Source organism: Syngnathoides biaculeatus, chromosome 9 (assembly GCF_019802595.1).
Source record: "Syngnathoides biaculeatus isolate LvHL_M chromosome 9, ASM1980259v1, whole genome shotgun sequence".
In the NCBI taxonomy this organism is placed as follows: Eukaryota; Metazoa; Chordata; class Actinopteri; order Syngnathiformes; family Syngnathidae; genus Syngnathoides; species Syngnathoides biaculeatus.
This window is the reverse complement of record NC_084648.1, coordinates 12,445,474-12,469,237: the sequence shown is the minus strand read 5'-3', so window position 1 is coordinate 12,469,237 and position 23,764 is coordinate 12,445,474. Positions and strand designations below refer to the sequence as shown.

General features: G+C 42.1%; 1 protein-coding gene and 1 long non-coding RNA gene across 3 annotated transcripts in view; one reads left to right on the top strand and one right to left on the bottom strand.

Moving 5' to 3' along the window:
* Nucleotides 1–1,048: 1,048 nt before the first annotated feature.
* On the bottom strand, nt 1,049–22,744 carry ednraa (endothelin receptor type Aa). Of its 2 annotated transcripts, XM_061829208.1 has the most exons (9): nt 22,516–22,744; nt 22,223–22,351; nt 19,305–19,792; nt 13,355–13,482; nt 8,231–8,429; nt 6,335–6,487; nt 5,138–5,271; nt 4,930–5,038; nt 1,049–3,687 (listed from the first exon to the last, which is right to left on the bottom strand). In XM_061829208.1, the coding sequence occupies exons 3-9, from the start codon at nt 19,785–19,787 to the stop codon at nt 3,550–3,552; spliced, it is 1,344 nt and encodes a 447-aa protein (XP_061685192.1). In that variant the 5' UTR covers nt 19,788–19,792; nt 22,223–22,351; nt 22,516–22,744; the 3' UTR covers nt 1,049–3,549. The 2 variants fall into 2 exon arrangements, with proteins under 2 accessions (XP_061685192.1, XP_061685191.1); XM_061829207.1 differs by lacking the exon at nt 22,223–22,351.
* LOC133505767 (uncharacterized) overlaps nt 14,685–23,764 on the top strand; it is a 76,949-nt gene continuing 67,869 nt past the window's right edge. Inside the window, exon 1 of the long non-coding RNA XR_009796333.1 lies at nt 14,685–18,616. This is a non-coding gene — a long non-coding RNA (uncharacterized LOC133505767). The remainder of the gene's footprint in view (nt 18,617–23,764) is intronic.

The window sequence follows — 23,764 nt, the reverse complement described above, 5'->3', positions numbered from 1 at the left end:
ACAAAACTCTCTTACGAATCAAGTTGCCGTTTTACAGGGGGGAAAAAATTGTAATATTGTATTTCATTATTTTTGAAAACATAGTATTTTCTGACTGAATCTTGCTTGAAGCTTTTCTTAAAGGTCAAGTGTCATGCCTATAATCATTCTAAAATAGATATTGTAATGAAAAATACACATAACATTATTCACTTCAATGTCCATACGAAAAAATAAATATGAGCGGAGAGCGCGTCATCCATGCGCAAAGTTGCGGAAGTCTCATTCGACATCCAAGTGGTAGCCATATTGCCTGCAACGTCTGTCCGTGATGTCACACCGCAACATTCGCCATTGAAAACACGCTGTGCCACTGACTATTGGACACGGAAGCTCTTTTCGAAGAAGAGAACATCTCACAATCGAGTGAAGTGACCGGGGGAATATTACTGTATCGTTTCGAGCCATATTTAGATGATATGCGGATCACTTCTAAGTAACAACAGACTCCCAGACAGTGTGTATGAGCCAGCCCGGCTGAAATCGTGCTCGGCGCCAACGTGTACATCGACACATTTAGAACATCTCGCTTATGTGCGCAGCTCTTTTGTTACATTCTGAGAGAATTACGTCCCCCCATCCCCAAACAATTTTTTTAGGGTCACCTACCTGTCATTTGGAACCCACAAACCTCTTGTCCTTTGCACCCGTGCAATCCATTTTTCACGACGAACCGGGTCTTTTTGATAAATATGAAGAATGAATCCATCCTCCCAAGTGTTCGAACACATCCAGCAATACAGCGAGCCGGCATTTTGGCTAACACGAAGGAACAACGAGTTACCTTGCAGCAGGTAAAACTAGTATAACCACACGAGACCTCCTGGGTGCGCTCCTGCTAACAACGTCACTTCCTGCTTCTTGTCGAACACAAATCCCTCGAGAGGATTTTCATGGCGGGAGTGACAAAATACCACATACGTCAAAATCATGTTGTGTGGTGAAAAAATGGACGGGTCCATTCCGGTTGCCTTTTTTTTTCATAAATAACATACTAAAAATGATACATTTCATGACAGTGGCACTTTAAGTTTATATTCCAACCCTTCCGATCATAAGGGCGACGTTTGCGAAGAAAACAGACGCGCTCCTGCCACGTCGAGCCGGGAATCGAGCAAATCTGGAGCTCCCCCGTTGATCCCGTTTTTGGCAACAGTCAACAATGGAGTTCCTGGTCTCAAATTCCCACATCCTCTGCGAACGGGGATCAGGAAGCCTCGGGCCCTTCGAATCGGTCACAGCGGGTCACCGTGTGCTCGGAATCGCTCCCAGATGTCTTTTTTTTTTTTCTCACAGAGGCCGAATGGAGCGACGAGCCCAACTTTTGACTCCCCCTGAGGAGCTTATATTAGCAAACGGGCTGGGGGCAATAAACTTGCGCTGGACATTGATTTATTGAGCTAAGAAGTGATGCTTAATAGCAATGTTAGCAACGGCAACGTCTGTACATATATGGAGGGTCCTTCTGTACACCGTGTGCAAAACGCTCAAACTAACGATACACTCATCAGTCTTGAAACACACAGACGAAAAAATAAAAATACACACAATGCTCACAAATACTTCTGGGTGAACATACAGGATGAATGTAAAATGCAGTCAATTGGAATTTGACCTTAGCAAAAAAGTACAGAAACATTGAGCAGTTAGTTGGACATGTGAATTTGAAAGTTTAGAGCACAGGTGTCAAACTCAAGGCCCGGGGGCCAGATCCGGCCCGCCGCATGATTGTATGTGGCCCACGAGGGCGAATCATGTTAATCAACTTCCATGGTTTTTGTTAAAATCGCTGCCAACATTTCTAATTGTCATATCACAAAGATTACATTAAGATATTGCAAGCATTTTTTGTTTTGTTTTACCAAAACATGAACAATTGTTAATTTCTAGTTCAGAAATTTCATGTGTTAATATGATGAGGCGGTTAAAGATTTTTTTGGTTTCACAGTCATGACGGCACCCCGAGGGAAACCGTAACTACAATGTGGCCCGCAACAAAAATTTGTTTGACACCCCTGGTTTAGAGGAAGTAAAATAAAATACTTAGTGCGGCTAGTGTATATTCTCACTTCAAATTTTCAAGGAAAAAGAGCTCTTTCTGTTTGTTGCAGCTTAGTAGCTGGTATTTTAGCGTACCAGATAGTTAGCAGCGTAGTCAGCCCGGCTAATATAGAAAATTCCGCCTGGCAGCAAAGGCAGATCATCAAATAAAATGATTTTTAATTTTTTATACATGATTATGAGTGCGACTGTTGCCTGTCTCTATGTGCCCTGCGATTGGCTGGCAGCGAGTACAGGTTGTAGCCTCGTGAGGATAAGCGGCTCAGAAAATGAATGATTGAAGAATATAAATGTTTAGTGTTTACTCTGCGATATGATTTGCAGGCTGTTGTATCCTACTGCTACTAATACTATTACGACAGTGAACCCCAAATGGCAAAAAAAAATTGTGAGTGACCAAAGCCCATCCAAAAAGTTTTGTTAATTGCCTTTGGATACCAGAAGATGGCAGTAAATAACTTTTTTTTTTTTCTTTCGTTGAGACAAGGCTAAAGCCCTGCGATTGGCTGGCAACCAGTTCAGGGTGTGCCTGTAGACAGCTGGAATAGGCTTCAGCACTCCCGCAACCTTTGTGAGGATAAGCGGCTAAGAAAATGGATGGATGGAACGCTAAAGCCTGACTAAATGAAGCCCGTCCCTGCATTTCAACATAGTGGCTTGGCAAGATGCCAACAGATGGCACCAAATTGCTATCCATTTATTAAACATGGCTTTGGCGTGAGTGCCAAAACAGCAATTATGTAATTTTTTTTTTTCTCAGCATATAACGGAGGATAGTTTCCCCCTAAAATGTGTAAATTTGCAAACGCCGAACGGTGAATACGCGGGGGTTCACTGTGTTCTTGGTATCCGGCCTTTGTCATGAATTAATACTTATTACTCTTTATAAGAGTGCACATAAATGTCTTGTGGATTACACAAGCATAAATATCCTAAATATAGTGTCGCCGCCACGTTGCTCCATGAGGAAATCTTTCCTATGCACTCTACGTGACCATCCATTTGTGAAATATTCACAACGTCGGGCGACTTTTAAGTCGAGAAGTCGGTGAGACAATGAGGCTAAATGAATAATGAGCACATCCACGGGCCACGTTCGACGGAGAATCAGTCGTCGCTAACACGCTTTCCTGTTCTTCGACTCCCGGGACGGACGCAAGCGAGCGCTCATTTCCTCCGACAGATGGTTGTCTTCGTTTCCATCGCGTCGCGCTGTCCTGCCTCTTTTTACTGGAACCGTGACGGTAGCGCAGAGTTTAAATGCAACCCTTGACTCCAAAGTCCTCCGGGCAACTCGTGTGTTCCTTTGAAACCTTTTTTTCCTCGGCGCCTCTGCCAGTTTCATGCGAGGCGGCATCGTTAGTACTTGTGTATTTCAGAAAAAGTGTCACCATAATGCATATATTTCGGTGGGATAACTGTTTATAACAATGTCTGAGCGCCACTTGTTCAGTCGCTGTCTTTGCGCAGGCTGCGGTCGGTGAGGAGGTTGTTTGGCTCGGGACTTTTGCACTGGACGCTAGTGCCGTTCATCGCTCCGATGCTGCTCAGCTGGCTGTCCGAGTAGCACCAGCAGCACAAACACGACTGCGGGGAACATGCGGAGAGAGCACAGACAGCGTTTTAGCAACGGGGGAGTATTTGCAAAGAGGTCTTTCCGTATATAGGGTTACGCTTGCCCCGAGGCGTGTTTTGTCTCAAGGCCTTTGACAGTTTGCAGCAGTTTGAAAACAATGTGAATTTATAAATCATCGTACGTATTGCATAAGAAGAGTCATTCCCTCGGTGTCGGACTTGATTAGTCTGGGAGTCGCGAGCAAAACACATGGTTCATGTTAGCCTCTTCAGGACTGTTTATGTTTACACCATTCAAAATGCCAAAAAGTGATATTTTGGACATTTTCTTACAAAGCGTTGACCTTTTGAAAATGTTAGTAGACTTTCGCTAATGAATAAGCCCTCAATCAAAAATTTATTTGACCCACATGATGAGTTCCATCCAAAAGACCGACTTCCTGTTCAATTTTCGGCTGACTTCCTGTTCAATTTTCACATTTCATGTTGATCCCTGAATCTGGTGTTTGGGAGGCCATTTTTTTGCTAATCTTTCAAGGGTTGAGTTTGGAAGGCCTAAAATACATATTGGTTGCCGTAATTCCCGGCCTACAGAGCGCACCTGGTTATAAGCCTCACCCAGTACATTTGTAAAGGAAATACCATTTGGTACATACATACGCCGCAGCTGTGTAAAAGCGGCAAGTGCCCAAATCGAAACCCACATTGAAACACGAGATATTTACAAAGAAAGATGGTACACAGAGAGTTTAACGCTAGCGCTGCTGCACTATAATGCTACTGCTAATGCTAGCGCCGCGCTAACGCTAATGCAGCACTAATGATAACACTAGTGCCGCGCTAACGGGGCCGGTTAAAAAAACATATGGTAAAAATCACTGAGACACGGCAGTAACAGCGCAGCGCTAACAGGGCCGGAACGGTAAAAGTCACTTCCTAGGCACAAACATTCCACTGGTCTCACTCTTTTTCTGCTCGAGTGCCAACCTTGTGGCCGTTAGAAAAAAAATGGACAAATTAGCTGAATCACCGCATAAACCGCAGGGTTGAAAGCGTGTGGAAAAAAGTCGCGGCTTATAGGCGGGAAATTACGGCATATTTCTGCCAAGACATACACTCTCACAAAAGATGGCAAATTTTCAGCTATTTCGAGGCCTTCGAAAAAGGAAATCTGATTCAGTTTCCCCCTTCGGTAAAGCAGCGGCAGCTCTGGTAAAATCTAGATAACATTCGCTGGGGTTTGTTGTACTTTACCTTAAAACAGTTTTTGAACTTTTTGCTGACAAAGTAGAGAATGATGGGGTTGATGCAGGAGTTTATTGTTGCGAGGTTGATGCTTAGGTAGTCCATGACCAGAAGGAAGCTAGAAATATAGGAAAGCAGCATAAATATTAACTTGAGCTGCATGTATACCAAGTAAAATAATGACAAAAAAAAAACTTTGTGGTCTCCCTCGACTCACTTGAACAGCTCGCAGCGCATCTCGTCATTCTGGTAGTAAACCATCTTCTTGAGGATCCTGCTGAGATGCAACGGGAACCAGCAGAGGGCGAATATGAGGACCAGGCAGAAGACGGCCTTGGCCACTTCCCTTCTCTGCAATGGGAGGGGGGGGGGGTAACATGACATTTTCCTACTAGAGCAGAGAGGTCCTTTCATAACAAAGGAATCTAGAGACAAAAAGCAAACGGTCCATTAAGTTCTGCGTTCTGAGTTTTTCCAACTGTGTTATTCTAAACACATTTTATGGGGCCCTTTGGCTAACAGAAGACATATACGCCTTTAGTTGAGTATTTATCTATCTTATGGATCATATGTCTGGGTACTGTAACTAGCTATACTGTACCTATCTATAGCTCTATTGTGCTAACAATCGAGTTCACTATTCCACAAGTTGTCTCTTGAACTGTTTGTCTGTCTCACTACCAGTCTATCGGCTAGCTAGCGAGCTCGCTATCTCAGGGTGTGTCTATGCCGTATCATTGCCTGTCTGTTTTTCCCATTCTCACGAGCAATCTTAGATTATCTATCTATCTATCTATCTATCTATCTATCTATCGATCTATCTATCTATCTATCTATCTATCTATCGATCTATCTATCTATCGATCTATCTATCTATCTATCTATCTATCTATCTATATATCTATCTATCTATCTATCTATCTACTATCTATCTATCTATCTCTATCTATCTATCTATCTATCTATCTATCTATCTATCTATCTATCTATCTATCTATCTATCTATCTATCCGCTATGCTAACTAACCATTTTGGCAACAATACTGCTACGTTCTCCAAAAGCCATCTGTTCCGCTATCCAATTTTCTATCTACTATATCTATTGTTTACATTTTGCTATTCCTCGATGTATTATGGTTTTCTTGGACATTTTTACTTTACCTTGAAACCAAACAACCGGACCTGCAGTTGTTTACAAAACCATTAAACTCAGAAAGCGAACAACTTTGTTCAGGTTTGAAAACACACATTCAAATTTTTGGCAAATTTTACCCTCTGGATACTTTTGAGCCGAGGTATGGTGTGGGTTAGGGGACGATCAAGAGTTGTGAGGGGGGGGGGGGGCAGAATTGTAAGTAGGTCAAGAGCGGCTTCTTGACTGAATGAATGCCTTTCGGAATGATTCTTTTCCAACCTGTTTGAGGTGCTCGGTCAGGGCGATCCGCAGGCTGCCGTTCCGGTTGTTGAGCATTTCGCAGGTCATCAGGGTGTAGAAGATGGCGGTGCAGGTTAGCGGAACGCAAAAGTAGAAACCGAACAGCCACCAGTCCTTCGCATCCTTGTAGAACTGAGGAAGAGGCGTGGGTTGAAAGAAATGGAGGAAACAACCATGTTAGCCACGGGGTAATTATTTATTCATGCGATGTCATTCCAAAGGTGGCAAATTACTCAAAGTCTGTACAAGTACAGATACTTGTCTTAAAAAAAATAATCTGGTACTGATTCTACTCCACTACTTAAGAGTGGGTTGTGCGTTTGTTACCGGGGCCTTCAGTGGGCATTTAGGCAACTTAATCCACCTTTTAAGACCACCACTATCATTTCACAATGATAAAATTATATTTATAAACCCAATATAACACCATGTAACTGTGGCATATACTTTATCTGGAGTACTTCAGAATCAATATAACATGACAAAAACATGAGGAAAATTTAAACAAAATGTACCATACTCAGCATATATTATCATATCGTATTATTATAGCATTGTGTACAGATGGCTAAAAATGTGTTTTGGTTCAATTGGCCAATATTTGTAACTGAAAAAAGATACTTTACTCGTAACCATTTTTTCCCAACCCGTCCATTTTCTTAGCCGCCGCCTATCCCCACAAGGGTCCCGGTAGTGCTGGAGCCTATCCCAGCTGTCATTGGGCAGAAAGTGGGGGTACACCCTGAACTGGTTGCCAGACAATCGCAGGGCAGATAAGAGACAAACAGCCACACTCACAATTACACCTACAGGCAATTTAGAGTGTCCAATTAATGTTGCATGTTTTTGGGATGTGGGAGGAAACCAGAGTTCCCGGAGAAAACTCACACGGGTGGGGCCGGGATTGAACCCGGGACCTCAGAACTGCAATGCCAACGCTTTCCAGCTGCGTCACCATGCCGCCCCCATTTTTTTCTTTTTTTTTTTTTTTTTAGAGATAAGACGGTTTTAAGACTGGCACAAGACATAATGAAAACATTACGAATGATTCTTGATAGCTGACATCAAACAATTCTTTGAAAAAAGGCCACGGAAAAAAAACACCGCACGTCTCAAAATCTGTTTCAGTCCTCCTTAATGCCGTCTTGATTCACATTCCGCCATGTGACTGCTTTGTCTGTTTTTTTTCCATCTGTTCTCAAGATCTTTACCTCTCGGTATTTATGTATTTTCTAGGCTGTATAGTCATCTATGGAGATTTAAAAAAAATAAAAACTAGCCTATTTTGATAGTGGAAAGAACACAATGTACAGTTCAAATGCAGTTTTAAAGGTAAAAAGTAAATAATCACAATAATAATAAATATATATCCCTGCTTAAGTAAAGTAATGATGTTTATGATATTTTTACTTTGCTACTTCCCACCGCTGCATAGTGCAGGAGTCTCTAGCCTCATAATCTGCTCTAAGACATTTTTTATTTTTATTTTTTTAAATAAGACGCCAGTATGTTGTTTCTACTGTCTGAGAGTGATTACTCCATTAGGCCGCATATGGATTAAATCTGCACATGTGGCCTCGGGTTTTCGAGGCTTCAGGTTTCAGGTCTCGGTAATTGTACTCAGCCTGTAATCAATTATGTCCTTGGGGTGGGGGCGGGAGGGCGACAACACCCGAGAATCGACTCAGACCCACAGAACACGGGAGAGTCGGTGGAGTTCTCGCTTTCTGCATCCAAACAGTCGATACACGCATGCAGGTGTGCCTCCTATCTCGCTTTTAAAACGCTTTGTCTAGCCAAAAGACGACAAAACACGTTTTGGCCCTGAGTCAACACCAAACACTGGAAATGATAAAAAGCGCGACGGCCACCTACCACCATGAAGTCCGACTTGGGCTGCAGCATGCAGGTGCGGATCGTTTGGTTCCGGTAGTTGAAGCTGACCATGTCGAAGCCGACGGCCTCGGGGACGGCCAGCGCCATCGACAGGACCCAAATGCTGAGGATTTCCATGACTGTGAGGAGCGGGATCCCGACGCCCTGGACTCGACTCCAGGACGCGACGGCTCGGTACCTGCCACGGGGGAAGAAACGGAGCTCTGATTTTAATTTTTGATCCCCATCTTGATCCAAATATGCGCGGAAACCAGTAGTTACTTTTATGTAGAGTAATTCCCCACTACCGAGCACCTGACGCTTATTGCAAAAAAAAAAAAACGCTAGCAAAGCACTCTTAAAAATGTCCATCCATCCATTTTCCTAGTCGCTTATCCTCACAAGGGTTGTGGGAGGGTTGGAGCCTATCCTGGCTGTCAACGGGCAGGAGGCGGGGTACACCCTAAACTGGTTTCCAGCCAATCGCAGGGCACATAGAAACAGGAACCAGTCGCACTCACAATCACACCTACGGGCAATTTAGAGTGTCCGATTAATGTTGCATGTTTTTGGGAAGTGGGAGGAAACCGGAGTTCCCGGACAAAACCCACGCAGGCACGGGGAGAACATGCAAACTCCACACAGGTGGGTCTAGGATCGAACCCGGGACCTAGAAACTGTAAGGCCAATGCTTTACCAGCTGATACACGGTGCCGCCCCACTAGAATTGTACTCTATATTAATAGTTTAAACTGTAACTATAGCACAAACAATGATCCCTAAACAGTTTCATGTAATTTCCAACTCATCTAACAACATCACTCTGACTTCAACATACTTCCTTGACACCAATGCACAGTAGACCCCCGCTATGCAAATAATAGATCCACTGGCAGGCAATTTTTTTTTTTGGGTTACAACAATATTCATATTTAAGTCAGAAAGTTATTGAATCAGCTGGGATACACTGACAGTAAGCATTTTTCACAAAATAAATCATCCCGCTTATCCTCACAAGAGTCACAGGACATGCTGGAGCCTATCCCAGCTGTCAACGGGCAGGAGGAAGGGTACACCCTGAACTGGTTGCCATCCAATCGCAGGCACTTCGAGACAGATAACAGTCGGACTCACAATCACACCTACGGGCAATTTAGAGTGTCCAATTAATGTTGCATGTTTTTGGGATGTGGGAGGAAACCCACGCACAGGGGAAACACGCAAACTTCACACAGGAAGGGGCCGGGATTGAACCTTAGACCTCAGAACTGTGAGGCCAACGCTCTACCAGCTTCACCACCGTGCCGCCGGGCCATCCATTATCCAAAAATAGGAATTAATTTTCTCCATAGTGTTGACAGAGCAAACACGTTGTCATCTCTCTCTCTCTCTTTCTCTGTGCGTGGAGAGACGGCGGCGGCAGCATAAACTGCCGAGTCAGCACGGACGAATCAAACTTTCAGGAATCCATGTGGAGAGATGATCAATTGTTTATCTAAAATATCTAATATTTATTTACGTGACGCCGCCGAACAGACCCCGGCCTCTGTCGTCGGCGGAGCGGGGAGGGGCTCCGCCCGTCGGCGTGTTTGCTTGTTTGTTTCATTAATAGAACAGCGCTCGTCGAAAATGTTTTAGTAAAATGACGCATCAAGATTTCATGGACAAAACAATGTATTTTTCATGCCGTATTTGAATCTCTCTGTTCGACAACGTGGCCGCATGTATATTTCACGAAGCGCTAAACGAATCCGCCCCTTTTTTTTTTCTGTCGTTCTCTAATATGGAAACAAAGTGGTACACATACTTGTGTAAAATAAAACATGAGTAAAAGTATTGATTCAAGTGCTTTTAGCCTACTTGAGTAAAAGTAAGAATTATAGCTGGTGAAAATAACTTAAGTACAAAAGTAAAAATGTCAATTATATAGTTTTTTTTTTCTTCTTTTTTTTTTTTTTTAAACCTGCTTTGGACTTGGGAGCGGCAGAGTGGATCAGCTGGAAAGCGTTGGCCTCACAGTTCTGAGGACAATTATTGTCAATTTTAAAAGGAATATTCAAATTTAGAGAGAAAACACAAGACCAATGAAATTTTATCAAAACATTCAATAACATGAAAATAACCATAATTAGTAGAAAATACACTTTTTTTTGGTCGGGGAGTGAATACATTCAATGAAAATGAATAAATGGACGTCTTTGATACTTTTCATTGGTCCGCAACAACATAAGCGTTACATTCAAAATTGTTTTATTGCGTTTACTTGCAACTGTAATCTTTTTGTGCAATTATTATTATTATTTTTTTTTTAGCACAAAGAACAAGTTTATGTTGCTTTTTACATTTAAAAATCAAAACAATTTGGCGGTACCGTATCCCAGTATGTTCTCGTTTCCAGACGCGACCACGACAAGTGAGCGTTCACGATATAATACAGGTGTCAAACTCAAGGCCCGGGGGCCAGATGCGTCCCTCCACATGATTTTATGTGGCCCGCGAAGGCAAATCATGCGTATCAACTTCCGTGATTTTTTTTTGTTAGATAAACTGTCATTTCATAAATGATGACGTTGAGATATTGCAAGCATTTTTATATTACCAAACATCAACAATAGTTGAAAACCCTTTGCCCTTGATTTCTGAATCCAAAACTAGTTGATGAATTTAATGTGTAAATATGATGGGTCAATTTAAGATTTTCACTCTCTGACAGAATCTGTAACTACAATGTGCCCCGCGATAAAAATGAGTTTGAAACCCCTGCAATATAGGGAGAACATAATTATTTTTTTCCTAATTATTTTTTATTATTTAAACTTGAGCGGCACAGTGGTAAAGCTGGTAAAGCGTTGGCCTCACAGTTCTGAGAACCCGGGTTCGATCCCGGCCCCACCTGTGTGGAGTTTGCATGTCCTCCCCGTGCCTCCGTGGGTTTTCTTCGGGCACTGCGGTTTCCTCCCCCATCCCAAAAACATGCAACATTGATTGGACACTCTAAATTGCCCCAAGGTGGGATTGTGAGTGCGGCTTTTTGTCTCCATGTGCCCTGCGATTGGCTGGCAACCAGTTCAGGGTGTACCCCGCTTCCTGCCTGTTGACAGCTGGGATAGGTTCCAACCCTCCCACAACCCTTGTGAGGATAAGCGACTAAGAAAATAGATGGATGGATGATTTGGACTTTGGACGAGCGTTGAAAATTGTTCGTCCAATCATCTTGTAACATCCAAATACACAAAACGAAACAAAAGTTGCGTCATTATCTGCAAAAGTTTTAAAAAAAGTAATGAGATTATTTTGACAAAGCACAGTGAGTAGAAATCACAGAAATTTCTTCTCGAATACTCGGACTAAAAGTAATAAAGGCATTCGAAAAATAAATACTCCAGCACAGATAACCTGACAAATCTACTCGAGTACAGTACCATACTGTGACTGTGTGTGTCTGTATCGCATCACATTACAGCGTTCATCTTTTATTTCCTGGGGACTTACAATAACCCTGACCTAAAACAACCCCCCCACCATCTTTCTTTCTTCTTTTTTTTTTTTTTTTTTTAATCGAACCAACTTTTGCAAAAACAAGACCTCGACCGCATCATCTCTATTTCCCATAAAAGAAGGTCATTAAACGAAAGGCTCTTATCTAGCCGGTTGTGTCTGCTGCACTCGGCATCATTATTTTTTATTTTATTTTTTTTCCTATTAACGACCACGGGACGAGGGGAACTTGACCGCACCGCGTTTGCTCTTAAGACAGCTTTTGACGCTTGTATAAATAATTATATGCACAATGCAAACCATCAAAGTCTAATGAAAGTTTCCAACAAAAGGAAAAAAATAAAATAAATCATAAATCATCCCCCTCCGTGATAATGCGCAGTAAATCTAAGGTTCCAAAAGACTCGTGATCTCGTAAAATAATGCAATCGCTGCTTCTTTAATCCTCCTGTGACCTACTGCGGGTCAAATTGAGCCACTGAAGTTTTAAAAATCAAAGGAAATAATAAAAACGAGGATAAAACATTTTTCCTACTGACCCCGTTTGCTCTTTCGAGATGGAGATTTGTGTTGCTGTCCCAATTTTTATGTACCTATGTGGACCTGCTTCAAAATGACAAACTGTTCTCAACCATCTTACCAGATTATTAAAAATTACATATGCATCCATCCGCCCATCCATTTTCTGCCGCTTATCCTCACGAGGGTCGGGGGGAGTGCTGGAACCTATCCCACCTGTCAACGGGCAGGAGGCGGGGTAGACCCTGAATGGGTTGCCAGACAATAGCAGGGCAAATAGAGACAAACGGCCACACTCACAATCACACCTAGGGGCAATTTAGAGTGTCCAATTAATGTTGCATTTTTTTGGGGTGTGGGAGGAAAGTTTCATAAATAAGTGATTTTTTGTTTTTGTTTGGGCTGTTCCTCCCAAATGACAACAAAAAAAGAAAAGCAATCACATTATCATTTGTTCTTCTGCAAAAATGGTTGATAGGAATGGAAGTAAATATGTGCCACCAGGATTTGAATTTGAAATGCCTCAAATAAAATTGAAATGTAAAGTGATCACATTTTCAATAGTTGTATTTCGGTGTTAACAATTCAAGTGGCTGGAATTCGCTGTCTAAAATTCACTGTCTGTGCCACCAGACAGGGTTACTTCAGGTCAGAACCGGTCACCCAGCCAATAGCAGTTGCGCTTTCTTAGTCACGTGACGTCACATACTAAGAACTGGATTGGCTGGCTGTTTGGTTCTGACCTGAAGTAACCCTGGCACAGACGGTGAATTTTAGACAGCGAATTGCAGCCAGTTGAATTGTTAACACTGAAATACAACTATTGAAAATATGATCACTTTACATTTCAAATTCAAATCCTGCTTGCACATATTTACTTCCATAGACGCCTCACTTGAGTGTTAAAAATACATTTTTAGGTAAGACCTGGTGAACCTGTTGGCGGGGTTTGTTGTGGTACTGGTACTGTTCTGTATATAACTGTGCCTTCAATTATTCCTGCAGCTGGTCCGTACATGGAAATATACAATTAAAAACCTCCCGTTTTTACGATTCCCTTTTTTTTCGTGCGCATCGGAGTTCAACTTTGACTATCCAAGCACTGACCTGTCGACGCTGAGGGCGCACAGATTCAGGACGGTGATGCCCACTGAGGCTTTCTGCAGGAAGGGGACCAGCTTGCAGAGGAACAAGCCAAAGACGCTGTCATAAAATGGCCACCGTGACGCCAGGAGCTGGAAGAGGGAAAACGATAAATCACAATCAAATCATAGATGACTGCGGATTTGCGGCGTACCTAAAAAACAAAAAGTTTAGAACGAGCGTCGTAATCAAAAAATTAACTGATTGGTTGTCGGATTGGATACTTGGATCTCAGCAATTGTGTCCCAATTTGGAAAAACCCTTTTATGTTCGTGTTTTACGTGTAACGACGAAGAAAGATGGCTGCCGAAGATCGCGGTCTTTCTCGGCCCTTTTGCACAGCGCAAGCAAAATCGTAATAAAACGTCGCTTTCACACTAAAGAATTGTCACACAGAGAAAGATATTACAAACGTATTAATCTTATCCACGACATATTAATCATGTTAAATACCTTGAAGGAGAGAGACGAGTGATATCTGGATTTGTCGGTACTGAGTAAGATTAAAAGTAAACTATCAACTGATTTCAAAATTGGGACGGTAGGTAAAACTAGATGACTAAAAATAAATAAGTAGTTATTCCAACAGTGGATTCTGATGAACTAGACTCGACTGGACTTTGACATGTTGACACACGTTGACCACAAAATGCTAACGGCAAAAAGATGTGTGCATGAGAGAAAGAGTAATGTAACGTAATGTGAAGTACGTAAGTAACTTGAGGGCACTGGAGCGTTGCACCCCACCTCGGTACTTCTGTGTCATGAGCAAGACTTGGCCACTGCCAAAAGGGGCGTGGCCACACCACTGTTCTGGGCGGTGACTCTTTGTGACTGGGATTTGCCAGTTCGTTGCCTTGCGTGAGTTGCATTCATTGCCTGTGGGACTCTTCGCTTCTACCTGTAAGTTAGAGTAACCCTAGTCACAGTGATTCTTTGCCCTTTCGTTTGTTCCTGTCCTGTTGAGTTCCGAGTTTGCTCCAGAGTCATTGGACCTTGCTGCATGTCTTTTGGATCCCGCCTAGCCTAGCGTTTCTGTACCTCTGCCTTGTTGGACTGCTCCACCGTGCATGACCCAGTTTCCGGAATAAACTACGTTGAACATTATGCCTCTGTCTAGAAGTCCTGCATTTGGGTCCGCCCCCGTAAAGGAGGTTTGTGACATATTGTGCATGTTAAACTTTAAAAGAAAGTCGTTGAGTAAGGATTTCTGCACCCCAGACCGGAAATAAGTCATAATTTCAGACAACAGAGATGACTAAAATGAGTTTATTCTTTAACTTTATACTCGTATTCAAAAAAAAAGAACAGTGACACATTTATATTTAAAAATATTTTCATTTTTTCACAATATTTTTAATGGTGACCACCCCTATGGTGGGGTAGCGCCACTAAGACCGGCTATTGTTGGAATAATGAATATGGGCAACTTTACCCCAATCCTGTTATTACTACATATTAATAACTGACACGTTGACCAGCCAATGACAGTGCAGCATAAACATCAATAACACCTGGCAAGTACTGTATGTACATGTTATTTATATTTTTGGCTTGTTTTTTCAGTGATAAACAGTCAGATGCTGAGTGGGAATATTCAATATAATTTTGCCCCAAGTCCTGGATGGTCGGTTTGAATCTGTATGTGTGTGTGGGATTGCTCTTCCTCCCACATTCCCAAAACATGCATGTTCATTGAATGCATTTTCATGACACTGACATATCGGCCGGCCAGTGATAGCGCAGCATCTTCCAGGTCCGACACCAAAGATCTCTTTCCAAACATCTTTTCCAAAGTGTTCCCACAGGAGTGCGAGACGGTCTATTTCCCTTTTCCTGTACGCATAATGGCTTCCCGCCCCGCCGCGTTTTCCCATTTACCGAGCTGACTTTTAACGTCTCATTTGATACCCAACGCATCCTGTTTTATAGTTCAAAAATCACAAGGAGCTCTTAAAGCCCTGCACGGCCTACTTATCGGACTTGAGCGTCGAGGCCGTGTGTCGTCTTAGCGCTTTTCCTTCGAGAGGATACGAGATGCATTAGGCTCAAGATGGAGAAGGAGTCCAGCGTCGCAGCTTCCTGGATCCTCCTATTGTTTACGCCTGCTGTTTAAATTTTCCCACAGGGGGAGAGGAAAGGCGCCCGCATCACGGTTTTCAACTTTACGAGTGCCTCGATTATTTCGGGCTTCGCGGTTACAGATCCGAGGAGATGTTCCAAAGTAGTCCCGGCGTCATTGTCTGGGCATCGTCCACTTCCTTTTTTGTTTCACGCTAAATAGTCAACGTGACCCTGCGTTGCGCTTGTATCATCCTAAAACTCTCTGAGGGGGACGTTGGTCATTTCTGTTCCTTTTTTTAACCTTTTTAGCTGTGGTAAAGACATTTCCGGAGGGACTGGATTTGTGTCTTGTCTTATTTCCATTGTCTGCTCCATGATTATGCTATTTACATCAAATCACTCCTTTTGGCACTATCGTGGCTACTTTTAGCCAACGGAAACCCATAAAAGTGATTTTTTTTCAAAATCCTTGTTAAATACTAGATTGAATTAAATCATTTATGTCAAGTGACACTGGTCTGGTCCGCTCCTTTCTCCCTGTGCCTGGGTGAAATTCTCTGGGTACTCTGGTTTCCTTCATATTCCCCAAAAAATGGATGGCAGGTTAATTAAAATGAATACCAGCAAATATCCAACCGCGTTCATTCAAAGGCTATGTGGGTTGAGTGTCTTGCCCAGTGACACCACGGCAACATGTACTTGGTCGACCTTTCGGTTGCAGGGTGTATGCTTAGCTTTTGCACCGTGACACCATCCATCCATCCATTTTCTTTGCTGCTTATCCTCACTCGGGTTGTGGGGAGTGCTGGAGCTTACACCAGCTGTCAACGGGCAGGAGGCGGAGTACACCCTGAACTGGTTGCCAGTCAATCGCAGGGCACATTGAGACAAACAGCCGCACTCACGGTCACACCTAGGGGCAATTTAGAGTGTTCAATTAATGTTGAATGTTTTTGGAATGTGGGGGCGAAACCGGAGTGCCCGGGGGAAACCCGCGCAGGTACGGGGAGAACATGCAAACTCTACACAGGCAGGTCCGGGATTGAACCCGGTACCTTCGAACTGTGAGGCCAATCCTTAACAAGCTGATACACCGTGCCACACCTGCACCATGACACCTCAAAATAAATTGTCCGTAGGTGCGAATATATATTTTTTGTCTATGCATGCCCTGTGACTGGCTAGCGAGCAGTTTAGTGTGTACCGCGCCTCTTGACCAAAGTCAGCTGGGATTGGCTCGTGCACACCCACGACCCGAGTGAGGATAAGCGTGACGAAGAGGGGATGGATGAGCTCTTAGTTTCTGTAAAATCTGTTTAATGGCGCCATAATGCAACAAATGAATGATGCAATTTTGATTTTAAGAAGTGGAGATGTCCTGTTTTGAACACGAAGTATTACATTTCAACATAAAAGTGGAAGTTTATATGCTAGCTGTTGAAATATTCCACTACTACTCAAGTAGCTGTATAACCTTATAATATACAGTACTCAGACAGTTTAGTTTTTGTCTCAAGTTTCAAGACCAAGCAGTTTGCTTTACATGTGCTTGCAACAGTTTGGCAGATAGGGAACAATTTTTTTTTTCAAAACAGAGACCAAACGCTTGCCATCCATCCATCCATCCATCCATCCATCCATCCATCCATCCATCCATCCATCCATCCATCCATCCATTTCCTGAGCTGCTTACTCTCACAAGTGTTGTGTGAGTGCTGGAGCCAATCCCAGCTGTCATCGGGTAGGAGGCACACTGAACTGGTTGCCAGCCAATCGCAGGCCATTCACACTCACATTCACACCTATGGGCAATTTAGACTCTCCAGTTAATGCATGTTTTTGGGATGTGAGAAGAAACCAGAGCACCTGGAGAAACCTCACACAAGCACAGAGGGAGAACATGCAATATAAATATAAAAATGTATGCGAGCTACAAACAGGATGGAAGGGTAGTGCAATCAAATACGAAGTGATGGATCAACACATCACGTTTATTTATTATTTTTTTGCTTTAAAAAAAAAAAAGATTTGTCTTTCTGGAGCGCCTATTTTCATAAGGCCTCCAAATAAGGATAGTGACTAATGTCCCAGGTCGGCACAAGGCGACACGCATGTGCGGCTGGAGCCCTGATTCCAGTGTTTATTTTAGCCGAGCGTATCCCAGCACCTCTCATCACCCATGCGGCCGCGCGGGGGGGGGAGGCGGCAGGGAGAGATAACGGCGGTCGGACTGATTGCGTTTTCCCGTCTATTTGCGCCCTACCCTGGGCCTTTCCCGTCCGTGACGTTTTAAGAAGCTCACAAAAGATTTGCTTGGTTGTATAATTTCACCCTCGGTGGGTGGGCAGGCACCACAGAGGCCGAACATTTTTGTATACAATCAATTAAAAAGTTTATTCACGCGGCCTTTGCGGCTTCCCGTATTGAGATAATCGGCGGGCGCTGATGTCAGCACCACACGCATCCGAAACAATTTGTCTTGAAGAACCTGTCCGTGAGAGACTTTGGAAACCCAAATAACAGCCAGAGGAGTAATACATGCTGACTGAATTGAATAGGATACCTTATGCGCTATTGTAGATTGGAAATGCCGTACAGGGGTGTCAAAATTAAGATTAACATTTATTGTCATGGTCTCCAATTTGGTTGGGTGGTTTTGTTTGTTTCTTGTGTTCAAATTATCGTGTGCTCATTTTGTTAGCCGTGTCCACTTGTTCGCGTTTTCCCTCCTCCCTTGTGTTGACCCATCAGCTATCTGTGCCCTTACCATTGTCTCTCTGTACCAAGTCTTGTTTCTAGGTTAGGTTTATTTAAGGTTTTCTTAGACTGATTAGTTTTCTTTTATTTCAAATTAATCAAACATTTTTTGAGAGTCATGGACTCCTGCCCTGCATCCTTGCTTCCCTGCACTTGGGTCATCCTTGTCTTTGCCGATTCCTCACCTTCACTACTCCCGACCGTGACAGTTAAATAACTTATAACTCAGATAAGTTGACTGGAAAATAGGGTAACAAAAACAAATAAATACATAAATTAGAAAGAACACTCCACCCAGGAAGAGATTTCTCCCACCGGAAGTAATGTTTCAAACGGACATTTATTGCAGACGGACGCAATGGTGGGCTGCTGATAAAGTTTGGAGAAAACGACAGAGGAGCGTCTGTAAGTGATTTTTAAGACACTGTTACATGTCTAAAACCCATATGAGACGATATATAAGTGAGACGAAGGGTTGTTAAATCTTTTCCTAAAATGATAACCGCTAGCGCGCTGTTGCTAATCGGACTTGCCTTCTGTTTAGCATTTAGCTGAAATTAGCATTAAAGACTGTCCCTCATAAATATATTAAAATGTCAGTGGTAAAAATAAATGTTAATAAATTCTACAGTGACAGCCCTAAAGAACTGTGCTGTTCCATAGCCACAGGATTTCTTTGTAAACAGTGCAACTTAGCTTCTGATTTGCAGATGTGATACCTTACCATATGTTTACGTAAACATAAATAAATGTTGGTAGGACGTTGTAAACACAACTACTTGTTTGTTTTTGTCTCAGTGACGCTCCTTAACTCACCTAAACATAATTTCTTGCTTCCAAAATGCTACAAGATGGCAGCAAAGCAATAATGTCATTGCTTTGGCTTGCGAAAAAAGAACAGAGTAGGATTTGCTGCGAATAACTGGCAATATGTTGGGGGAAAAAATTAATTCAGAAATAGTAAATTGCATACTGTATAGACGAAGGTTCATTCTGTACATTTACGCGGACATTACACCTCCCCTTCCTATGGACACCTATGATGTCCGAACAAGTTTGACACCCTTGTGGTAGAATTTGATGTAGATTCTACCTTGTATACGTTGATGGGAATGTCGATGACTATGTAGATGAGATCCCCCATTGCCAGGCTGGCGATGAGGGCATTGGGCCCGTTCCTCATGCACTTGTGCTGGTATATGATCCTCAACAGTGTGGCGTTGCCCACCAGGCCCACCACAAACACCACGACGGAAATCAGCGTGTTGATGTACTTGAAGTAGCTGTTGATGGACGTAGTCACCAAACACATGGGCGGCGGCACGGGCGTCCTCGCCACCGTGGCGTTGGGCAACACCACGGCCTCTGGCTGGGGTCTGGGCCCCGCGCTGGGCTCAGGGGTGGAGGAGTGCTGGAGATATCCCAGGTCCGGGTCCTCCTCCGCTGCTCCAATGCTGTTTATCTGGCACATTCCTCTGGGCGCCATACAAGCCATTAGCAGCAGCATATGCAAGACCGTGTCGCCCATTATGGAACACTGTCTTCCTGCGCTTTGATTCCACCGTCGAGTTATCATTAAAGCTACAAACAGAGGAGAGAAGTGTGTTATTATTTTTTAACATGAAGGATACTGCATCTGCTTGCTTTTTAATGCCAGAACAATTTTTCTGTGCAACAGAGCAGTTTGATATACTCCTCCTGTAGTTGTTTGTATCATGTATTTACTGGAAAGGCAGTCAGACAGAAGAGAAGAGAGCACACCAAAAAGAACAACAGCATGACCATTACAATTTTATATAGATTCCTATTCTGTCTACGGCATAGATTTAAAAAAAAATTCAAATCTCAGGCTTCAGTAGAATTAAAAATATTTCCGAGAGGGCATGTAAAAATGCACAACTGAGAAAAGTGTGCACACTTTCCTATCACTGGTGATCTGACAATTAATCAATTAACATTAAAAGTTATGTAAATCAGAGTCAGCAGACACGTGCCACAATTTAAAGTGCACCTGACTTCCTCTGAATCCATTTCAGATGTTCTAGTAAGCTATTTCGGACATGTATCCTTGACAGTAACCTGAAGGTTTTGTGCTACCAGACTTCTATTTCAGTTCAAAATTCCCTTACATTTCATAAGTCATAAAAAATTGAAATATTTTTGTTTTGTTTGATAAATTATTTCATAAAAAACAATATTACAAATTATTTCTAAATTTTAAATAGTTTTTTTTTTCAACTTCTCTTTTTCACTGACAAACAGCTTTGTGGTCGTCTCTATATTTTGGTTAATTGGTTTATCAAAGGTAGTAAAACAATGTAACGTTAAATGTATGTACATTTAACAATGTTTTATTTATTGTTGTAAATTTCAATAGAAAATTTTTTACATATGCATTTTAACCCCATTATTTATTTATTCATCTCTGTGTGTATGCATGGATTTATTTATTTATACCTCACCTACAAATGAACTGGTACACGTTTGTTTTAAAATTTAAAAATGGCCCTTGAGCTCAATTGTTTTCCAATCCCCGGTCTAATAGGTTCAAGCAGGACTTCTAACAAATGGGTCTAGCAGCGCTACTGTCCCGTTCGGAAGCTGACAGGAAGTGAAATAACTTTGCTGGGGTGGGGGTGGGGGGTTATGGATAATGCCGAGACCACTTGCAGTCAACGTGGCATCTGGATTTGCTGTTAAGAATGAAGGCAAAGAGCCAGCTTCCATCTTTTTAAATGTCCGAAGGTTTAAACCAGGAGTAGGCAAAGTTCTGTGTTCAAGGGCAACAGTTTCTATTTCAAAGATGGCCCAGGGCATTTGCAAATGTGTCTAAAAAGTTAAGTTACTTGTATTGATAAATAATTTAATCAACACAATTAAATGTATATGCAATGTATTCTGTGATTATTGTATTGCTAATAATATGTCAATTAACTAATTATTTTGTGATATGAATTCTTCTTTTGCTTCTTCCATTATGAATCCTAGCCGATTAATTGTTTTGAAACAAAATTAAGTGAACTCCTTGGCTGCAACCAACCACTCAGCTTGTGGTGAAAAGAACAACTTCTAAGGTTGCATTTTACAATACTGTTAAATTAGTATTAAGTATTTTTTTTAATAAAGTAAATCATGTACAAACTCCTGATTAGTTTTTCAAACAATTGATAAGATATTGGTGAAAAACACTTTCGATAGTATTTTCTACAATTGGTTAAATAACAAATTTTACACCCACTTAATGAAGTGATGATTATGAGAAGTTTTGGATGATTAATTGCATTTTAAAGCAATCAAGGAGAAAATGGAATGCAATACTATCAGTGACCAGCAGAGGTGATTTTATCTCATCGAAGTTCTGTCCTGTCATGAAGAATATAAACTATTTAGCAAATTAATAATCAAATGTTTTAGATTTTTTTTTATTATTAATTCAGTTGCCATTTTTGAATTTTAAATAACTTCTCCAGACCATTCAAAGATTGCTAAAACAGTTGTTACAAAAATATTTTTTTCCAATGTATTTCTTAGAACCGAGATAGCAAGTAAAAAAAAAATACGAATAGATCCATCCATTTTCTGACTGTTACATTTTTACAAACAATTTTGTAAAATTAAAATTATGATCAAACATTTTTTGACAGACATTAAAATAGTTTGTTAAATAATAATTATTCATTATAAATGAGATTTATTCTTAATTAATTATTATTAAATAATTAAATAACTATTATAATTCAAAATCAGTATAACCATAGATATATATATATATATAATATATATATATATATATATATATATGCACACTATTTTAATACTATGACAAAGTTGTTTTCATTTTTTTTTTCCCAGTTGGGAAAATGTTGTTTAGATGCCGAACCGTCAGGTTTATTTACAGTCAGCGATTCAAAACAATCACAGAAATTGAAACTCTAAAGTTACATTATCCTAATGGCCTGTATTCCACTCTAAACTCAACACAACACAATGGAAATGAGCGAAAGACTCTACCATTTGTCTCGTGGAGAAAAAAAAAACGAGAAGGTAAAGTTTTAAAAAGCTGTCAGCGTGGCAGTTAAAGCCCTTTGCATCATGTCACGTCTCCTTCGCCCTCGAGTCATTCCTGTTTCAAAGTCCCGCCTGTCACAGAGTACACAAAGAACTATTTAGCAGCCAGCCCTTCAAGTAGCATCACAGTTTAGCATCAACGCCGCACCCGCCGGGACCCGTGACAGCACACAAACTGATCTGCGCATCAATAATAAATACATTTTTTGCGTTTTTTTTTTTCTCCTTCCACCTACCGCTTCTTATAAAATTGTCTGCCGCCCGGCCCCCTCGGAAAGCGTCAGCCAAACTTTCAGCTGAAGCCCCCAGACATCTGTATCACATCACATGAGTAATTAACGCGCTATCAAAGTCACAGCCGGATCCCCTCTTGGTTTGAGCAAAGGCGGCCGTCTGCTCCGAGGTGCCGTCGCATTATGGCTCACGGTTTCCTGTGGAGAGGGTGTGTGTCTGCGTGTGTGTGTGTCAACGTACCAGCAAGACACTTTGACTGGGTGGGATAGTAAATCTCCACCTCCCTTTGGTAACAGACCGGGCTCCCCTTTGGAAACATCCCTCCCAACCCCCACATTTCCCACTTCACTCCTCTCTGAGGCGCACCGCCTGCCGAAACTCATCTCCGAGGCACGTGTACAGTCACATAATATAACGGTAATCATCCTAGAGTTCTTTGTATCGCTTTTCCTCTTCATAAAGGTGGTTCAAGCACACACATACGAGAGCATCCTATTTTCGTGTCAGGCGCAAATCCGGTGTATATATGTGGTCATATCGGGTGTTGGTCATTTCAGCGAGGGAGCGAAGTCAGCCAACTTCAATAATGTCCAATCAAAGCGGCTTCTCTCATTCCCTTTAAATTTCTTGATCGATTTATTGATCTGTCGATCTAGCTATTTTTTTAAACCACATCCACTCCCCAAGAGGGCTTGCGTCACAAAGGGCATCCGGCGTAAAAACTGTGCCAAACAAATATGAGCGTTCGTCTGAGATGACGCACTGTGGCCACCCCTAACGGGACAAGCCGAAAGAAAGAAAGAAGTCATTGGGAAATCGGGAAAATAAAACCCAAGACAAACAATGGAAAGCCACAATCAAGGCTGATGGTGCACTCAGCTATGATGGACCGTCCGAACGATCGGCAAAAACGCTTTAATGCGAGGTAGTGCGGGAGGGGAGAAGAGTGCTTGTGTCCATTATGGATTTTGGAAATGGACCGTTTATTGTGACGTGTGCTGAGAGCAGGAAGAGGGCTATCGGATCCCCCCCCCCCCCCCCCCACACACACACACCACCACCACCACCACGACGACGACCCGTCCTTGCCTTGAATGGTGGTTGCTGAAAAGGGAAAACTCCACTTCTAAATAGCAAACCTGTGGACTGGACAAAACAGATAAAACTGGATATACTGCCTTTATTTTTTTATAGGAATAATGCAAATTAAATCTATAGTGTAAATAAAAAGTCGACACATTCCTATTCAAA

Coding starts and splice junctions, on each gene's coding strand:
- ednraa (XM_061829208.1), bottom strand. CDS start 19,787: ATGATAACTCGACGGTGGAATCAAAGCGCAGGAAGACAGTGTTCCATA. Junction 5,272..6,334: donor TGACCGAGCACCTCAAACAG/GTTGGAAAAGAA, acceptor CTCCCATTGCAG/AGAAGGGAAGTGGCCAAGGC. Junction 3,688..4,929: donor AGTTCAAAAACTGTTTTAAG/GTAAAGTACAAC, acceptor TGTTCCCCGCAG/TCGTGTTTGTGCTGCTGGTG.